The following is a 7507-nucleotide window of genomic DNA, read 5'->3' on the forward strand; positions in this document are numbered from 1 at the left end:
GATGGAAGCTGTGATGAAGTCCATGTTGTAGGAACTATTTTTAGCTCGTTAGTAATTTAGCTGAGCATCATAAACCACCACAGCCTTCACTCTAACCTCCATCTAGTCGTTCACAGCTTCAATACTCACGACAGAAACTTTCATTCCTCCAGGGTCCAATGGTGACTCCACGGTCCTGGCACTCAGTGACATAGGCCTCAATAGCTTCACATAGAATGGGTCTGGCTCCATCCAGTTCACACAAGTCAAACACACAGTCCCTGAAGTAATTCTGAAAACAAACAATTCATTTGCTGAGTTACAGTACTAATGGTGTCTCTGATCTAATGTTGAATGTGTCACAGAAAGCAGCAGCAACCATTCAGTCATCAAAGGACTCAGTTTGACTATGAAGAGTTCCTCATAAATTACATTGTTCTTCATAGCTGTTATAATCTGTGGTTTTTACAACATCAGTAAAGCTGCCTGGCAGATAAAATGTTCCTACTAGACTCCACTTACGTTTGGGTTGACTTTGGGGTGGCACGCAGCGAAGGGCCCGTTTTTATCCAGCAGGATGCCACAGTATCCAGAGCTCTCATAAAGATCCTCCTCTTCTTGATCACATCCAGGAATGGTGGTGTTAGGTTTCTGATTGCACCTGTCAGCACGAGTTGGGCTCATCAATTACTATTCATTATGCTAATTGGACTGAACTAAATAAACTGAATAAATCAAACAGAATCAAAAGAAAGATGAATTCATCTGAATAGGCCTAAAGTTAGATTTGAAAACTCATTCATTCCCTTTAGAAATTATATATATATATTTTTAAAGAAACAGCATTTTGTTGGTTTTCAGGATCTGTTTTTATTTGTCCAATACTCACTCTGGATCAGTGTTCCAGCTGTGACCAAAGTCGTTTGGATCGCTTGTCAAGGATCCATCTGGTTTACGGAAGTCGTCTTTAGTGTTTCCATTGTAATCTCCACACAGTCCACACAGTTTGTCCTCATAGCTGTGGTTCACAGAACATTTCTGGTTAATACTTCTGTAGTAATGTAAGTGAGATTAATGTTTCTTCAGAAATATTGGTGGCTTTTTGTCTCAATGTCTTATGATGTCCATGGATTTGAGACATATGAACCATAAACTGTCTCTGCTTCAGTAGAAGAACAGAAGAAACGACAGCAGAAGTTAATAAAAAGTGAGGTCATCACTCACTCCTTGATCACTTTGATGTCCATGAAGTGGTTTCCATCATAGCGAACAGTTAAGCCAAAGTTTGTGGACACGGTGTAATGTATTCCTGACTTGAAGACAGACACACCAGGGGATGGACTCACTGGAAGGTTTACATTGGTCCCATTCACCTGGATGGAAAAAGCAGGTGAGGAAAACCATGAAGATCCATGATATGAAACAGGAAATGTTGTCACTAAAACACAGCAAATGATTTTTATTCCAATTACCAAAATGAAAACATTAACCATAATAAATAAAATATAAAAAAATACTGTCAGAAGCAAGAGCTTCATGAATCTCAAAAGATGGTCCAGATGTTCAGAGCAGCTGTGATGACAATGCTGACTAATCAACAAGTGCAATTCTGAACTTTTTCCCAGTATTTCCTACCTGCACAGTTCCACCTTTGAGAATGGAGATCTTCATCATGTACACATATACATGCACAGCCTTGACATAGGAGATGGTGGGCCTGTTGTATCGGTATTCGTTGTCTGTGTGGACCTCAAAGTACGGCAGACTTGTGGTGTTGCAAGGTGCAGACATCAGATAGCTGCAGTTGCCCATGAAGTTGTATTTGTGTTTGTCAAAGGTTGTGTAGTGAGGATCTCCACTTGCTACGCATGTTGATGTACCTAGGGGAAAGAAAAACTACAAGCTACACATCACATGATTCTTAGCAGTGCTTTCTGATACATACAGTTTGTTCTAAATGTTCTAGTGCATGAAAATTACTTCTGTTACATGTTTGAGAGCTAAACAGTTGTTGAAAATGCCAATATTTGAGGCATCATTACCTTTAGGATAGCAGCTAGAAACACCATTAACCTCTCGACACTCTTCAGTTGGATCACAGGAGTTATCAACACATTCAAAGGTGTAGTTCCCCAAACAGCGACACAGCTTTGAACACCCATCTCCTGATACTAGCTCACCGGGCTGAAATAAGAAGAAAAACAAGAAATCAGTTGCTGGACTCACCTGGAGGAGCAGAGCCATGAGCTGCTTCTTATGTTTGTTATTTTTAAATTAGAGATATGTTGTCATGAAATGGCATCTGACCTCATAATAGTTCTTGTCATCATCCAAACAGCCACATTTATCCAGTGGAACACACTTTCGTCCCTTGAAGACAAATCCAGGTTTGCAGAAGCATCCACTGATGCAGGAGCCAGAACAGTTGGTGGAAGGTTCCATGCATGTAGGGATACAAGCTGGACCACAATCTATATACTCTGCATTAGGTGGACATGGTTCTGTTCACAGAAACAGGAAAACAGCAGATTAAACTTTTGGAATGAGATTGATTAAATCGTTAGTGTTAGAAAAAGTGAAGATAGTCCAAAATGTATCATACGTGATGTTGGTGGTTTAGGTGTAGTTGGACGAGGAGTTGGTGGTTTAGGTGTAGTTGGTCCATGGGTTGGGGGTTTCGGTGTAGTTGGTCGAAGAGTTGGTGGTTTAGGTGTAGTTGGACGAGGAGTTGGTGGTTTAGGTGTAGTTGGTCCATGGGTTGGGGGTTTCGGTGTAGTTGGTCGAGGAGTTGGTGGTTTAGGTGTAGTTGGTCCATGGGTTGGGGGTTTCGGTGTAGTTGGTCGAGGAGTTGGTGGTTTAGGTGTAGTTGGTCCATGGGTTGGGGGTTTCGGTGTAGTTGGTCGAGGAGTTGGTGGTTTAGGTGTAGTTGGTCCATGGGTTGGGGGTTTCGGTGTAGTTGGCAGAGCTAAATTTAAGTAAAGGGAAATTTTCAGAAATTAATTGTATTGTTTCAATGTTCTATTATGCAAAGATGGTTTATGTACATTCAGGAAGTTAAATAAAAACACTCAGTCTACGTTTTTTACGGTTTTATTGTCTCTAGAGCAGTGGTTCTTAACCTTTTTTAAGGTACCGAACCCACCAGATTCATATGCACATTCACTGAACCCTTCTGTAGCGATAAATAAAATATGATTTTTTTCCCCCCCCAAATTCAAGACGTAGGAGTCACCCCAAAGATCACCAAGTCTTCTTAAAAGGTAGAGTCTCTGAGAACAGTTATTCAAAATTTAGTCAGTGTTTTCAGCAAAGTTGAGCTGACTGTCCAGGAACATCCCAAGATATTTAAAATTTGCCACAGTTTCAACCGGTTGGCCATCGAGAGAAACTGGAACCACTTTAAGGTCATGTTTAGATCATTTAATTAGCTCTACATTCTTAAGAGATTGAAAAATTAATAATAAATAATAAAGACTTTGCGGTATTCTGATTTAGCAATGTAATTATATTAGTTGTGTTACCACCCCCAAGGCACTAGAGGCAGTAGCGACCCCGAAAAGATGCGACCAAGGAGCAGATTTAGAAGTACACCGAAAGCTACAGAATTTGGCAAAAACTGTGAGCTTTGCTGAAGTAAATAAAGACACAAGTTCAAATCCATGCTGAGTGTGGAGCTCCTTCAATCAGTGCTCATCCGCAGCACTGATTGGCTAAGCAATGTAACGTGATCCCCTGATTGGCTAAGCAATGTAACGTGATCCTCTGCAGCATGTGATGGCAAAGCGGGGCATCATCACAACTTTACACAAGTGTGTCTTTACCTCCGCTGCAGAGGCTCCGCCGAACCCCTGAGACCGACTCACCGAACCCCTGGGGTTCGATCGAACCCAGGTTAAGAACCACTGGTCTAGTGGCTTCCATTTGACAGTGAACCAACAGGAAAGAAGGCAATGAGAGAGCCTTCTTTCCTGTTGGAAAGAAGGCAGAAAAGTTTATTAGATCGGAACTCAAACCCGCGATGTCTAAGGCCTCCTCACATGGGCCATCCTTAACCCTTGTGCTGCCACAGCACCCCAAAACCCCTTTAAAGGTAAAGCTAACAGAGACGCATTGTCAACATTACGACAACTAACAAGGTCAGGAAAAAGTTTTAATCATTAGAAAAAAATAGCGAGGGAGATGCTTTGACAACCGTAATATTCAGGTGTGATGTTGATTTCGGCGTGTTTCGATTCAGTAACAAAAAAAAGGCGACCTACATACACAGCAATTCATCAGTAGAGCAGGTTTTTAAATGAGGTCAAACCAACATCTGCAGTGTTATATTAGCTAGTAGCGGCAGGCAGCAGTAGCTAATCTCCCATAGCTGTCACTCATTAATAATGGCAAAATACACATCAAGCCTAAAAACATGATACTGAAATGGAATGAATGTTCTGGTGTTTGTGTGGGAAATATATTTGGTGTTGTATCCTGATACATGTAAGTGGCATTATTATCAGTTGCTATGGCAACAAGTCTGAGCTTTTCTTGTACACTTGTACATATACAAAATCTCATTGTACGCTTTGTGAATCTTTATGAGACTAATTTATCTCCATAAATTCCTTACCGGTGCAGGACTTGATACACACAGCATCAACAGCAACATCAGTCAGCGGTGTTTCGCCATATTTGCCAACAATTGCAAACTGAAAAGAAATCAAAACAAGAAATTTTACACACTTCCTTATGTAGCAGTTTTTTTTAACCTAAATGAGATTGAGCAAAAAAGGTTTAAAATGGGTTTCCTATCCCACATAAAGAGCTTTTGCTTTTATTTGCACATTGTGTAAGTATCATGTTAAATTGTTATGTTAAATTGTTGGGGCAGTACCTTTGGCATGCAGTCTTTACCCAGTCTTTTTAAAGCTAGCAGACTGATTCAGGGTCCTGATCATACATATACAAGAATAAAGAACAAATTACTTCCATGAATTTTACCTGAATGTTCCCAGTTCCTTCCAGGCGAACCTCTGCAGGTTTCCAGCCCTGACCCTGATTACCTTTGACTGTAAATAATGGGTTTCCAAGGCTTCCACCTGTTATAAAATAAATAAATAGGAAACAAACCAAGTAAGTATGGCAAAGTTGTCATTGTAACATTAGCTGAATCTATAATTTTACCTGTGATGGCATGGACACTGATTTCCATGGTGGTGCTGGTACCATACAGGTAGTAATGAAAGCTGAGTTCCAAACATCCAGAGGTGGATGGTATCACAGGACTCCTGAGTTGAGAACTCTCTCCAGCGATAGCCTCAAAAGAATCCAGCAACATGTATTCTCCAACTGCACACATATACAAACAATTGTCATAATTTACGTAGACTTTTTTGGAATTTTGTTTTAAATTTTTACATAAAGACTTAAGACTTCCATTTGTAATGACTAACTGTAACACAAGTTGTCTTTTTGGTAAGAACAACGCAAAACACCTTTTTATTCATTTAGCATAAGTTTTTGTTACACGATGATTGAAAACCAGACACAGAGTCTCCTTACATCCAGGTTTTGAGAAGTCGTCCTCAGGTCCGGTGCCCTCTGTCTCTGTTGGCCCCGTATATTGGGTAAAACCGAACACCTCTGGGTTATCGTTGTGAACTGTCCACCCACAAAGATCGCCCGCAGTGTCAAAGTCACATTCAGAGTCACAAGCTGTAGAGAAAACCAAGGGATATAATCATTTACCTTTTCAAATAAGATTATGGTTAATGTGCTAATTAGGTTTAGGTTAAGAGTTACAGGGGGTTATGGAGTGGTGAGGGATAGGATTCGTCACAAATAGGATTAGATGACAATAATCATTGGAAATAAATATGAAAGAAATACAAGCTTGTGTGTCAGAACTCACCAGGACATTCTCCCTCAGTAATGACTATGTTGTCCAGAGCTGAGTCACAGGATGAAGAGACCCCTCTTCGAGCCTCAAACACAATCTGTGCATGGACAAAAAATAATTATCAGTGATAACATGAAGACATACGTTTCATTGTCTTCTTTACATCTTAGTAGGGCGGTCATAATGTTATGATGAAATAATTTCTACCTTTTATAAATAGCACGTCAAATTAGATGTGTAGAAGTAATTTTAAATAAGAATGTCTATTCTTTTCTTTCACCTACATGTTTGTCCTAACTAAAAGAATGTCTGTAGTAATGTGGAAACACTCACAGTAACACTCTCACTGCTTGCTTTGGACACTGTGATAGAATCTCCCAACCAGGCTGAACTCTGAAAGCCTGTCTTTTTCCAGACCTCGCTCTCACCGCCGGATGTTTTTGACAGAACCTTCAACTCGTTGAGTGTGTCGGATCCATACATGTAGTACCGGAAATGAATACAGATCTTAGACGCTGGTGAGGAGATGACGGGGCTCAGCAGACGAGCTTTTTGTCCATTAGCCACATTGTCACCCTCATGGTAGATATAATAACCGTCTGAAAAACAGAAGCACAAAAGGACAACTCATAGTCTCATGAAGATTTCCCTTTTAGAATTTTAAATTAAACCTCTCAATTGTTGGACGTTCCAGAACTAAGAGTAGTTATACTTACTTCCATCAGGGTAGTCTCCGCTGGGGCCAGTGTGTTCTGTTGGTGTTGGACCTTTATGTCGGGTCCAGTCACTGTTATCTGAGGTGTCCTGAATGAAGCTGCAGAATGGCTCACTATCGTCATTAAAATCACATGAGGTAAGCACAGCTGTGGAAGACATGACAGATACACATGGATCCATTTTATTACTGCAGGGCTTATCTACAGCGGTCCATAAACTCATCAGGAAGGCCAGCTTTATGCTAGGATAACCAGCACACGTGATGGGAGAATCTGAGTAAAATAACATCACTGATGGACAATGTATCCCACCCTATGTGTGAAACTGTTGCTCAACTGGACAGCTCCTTAAGTAACAGACTGATTCATCCTAAACGCACTAAGATCAGATCTTTCGTCCCAGCAGCTGCTGGGCTCCAGAACCAGAACCATCACTGCTCCCAGTAAAATCAAAAGGTGTTTACATCCTTGCTGGTATTTGCACAGTTTGTACTAATTTGAATTAACATTTTTACTGGGATTGCACATCGTTTTGTCTGCACTACTTTTCTTTTTTATATATTGTAAATAGTATGTTGTCTTTTTAATGCACAAATACAAATGTACATTATATACATTTATATAAAAAAATCTGTCAGTTGCACATTCCTTGGATAAGAGTTCACTGATAAATGAACAGTAGTTTTATCTTATAATCTTTTACAGAGCATTATTATTGTTATTTTTTACATATATGTTTATAACTTTTTAATTTTTTTTAATGTGAACCTGAATATCTTAATGCTGCTGTTACACCTGAATTTCCTCTATTCTATTCTATTCTATTCTATTCTATTCTATTCTATTCTATTCTATTCTATTCTATTCTATTCTATTCTATTCTACAGGTCAGCTGTTTGTTTTGTGTCACAGGTTTCTTGCAGACTTAAGT

General features: G+C 39.8%; 1 protein-coding gene across 1 annotated transcript in view; it reads right to left on the reverse strand.

Annotated features, from left to right (window-relative positions):
* The window catches only part of zanl (zonadhesin, like), a 43226-nt gene extending 36247 nt beyond the window's left edge, over nucleotides 1-6979 (reverse strand). Inside the window, exons 1-15 of the mRNA XM_081599598.1 lie at nucleotides 6577-6979; nucleotides 6194-6459; nucleotides 5873-5957; nucleotides 5524-5676; nucleotides 5146-5310; nucleotides 4963-5060; nucleotides 4592-4670; nucleotides 2582-2944; nucleotides 2287-2480; nucleotides 2022-2163; nucleotides 1615-1859; nucleotides 1204-1352; nucleotides 869-997; nucleotides 502-640; nucleotides 130-271 (exon numbers count right to left, since the gene is read on the reverse strand). Of these exons, the coding sequence (XP_081455724.1) occupies nucleotides 130-271; nucleotides 502-640; nucleotides 869-997; nucleotides 1204-1352; nucleotides 1615-1859; nucleotides 2022-2163; nucleotides 2287-2480; nucleotides 2582-2944; nucleotides 4592-4670; nucleotides 4963-5060; nucleotides 5146-5310; nucleotides 5524-5676; nucleotides 5873-5957; nucleotides 6194-6459; nucleotides 6577-6865 (2638 nt within the window). The 5' untranslated portion in view covers nucleotides 6866-6979. The remainder of the gene's footprint in view (nucleotides 1-129; nucleotides 272-501; nucleotides 641-868; nucleotides 998-1203; nucleotides 1353-1614; nucleotides 1860-2021; nucleotides 2164-2286; nucleotides 2481-2581; nucleotides 2945-4591; nucleotides 4671-4962; nucleotides 5061-5145; nucleotides 5311-5523; nucleotides 5677-5872; nucleotides 5958-6193; nucleotides 6460-6576) is intronic.
* Nucleotides 6980-7507: the final 528 nt, after the last annotated feature.

The sequence above is a fragment of the Poecilia reticulata genome, chromosome 18 (genome assembly GCF_904066995.2).
Source record: "Poecilia reticulata chromosome 18, P_reticulata-male-v2, whole genome shotgun sequence".
Classification (NCBI taxonomy): Eukaryota; Metazoa; Chordata; class Actinopteri; order Cyprinodontiformes; family Poeciliidae; genus Poecilia; species Poecilia reticulata.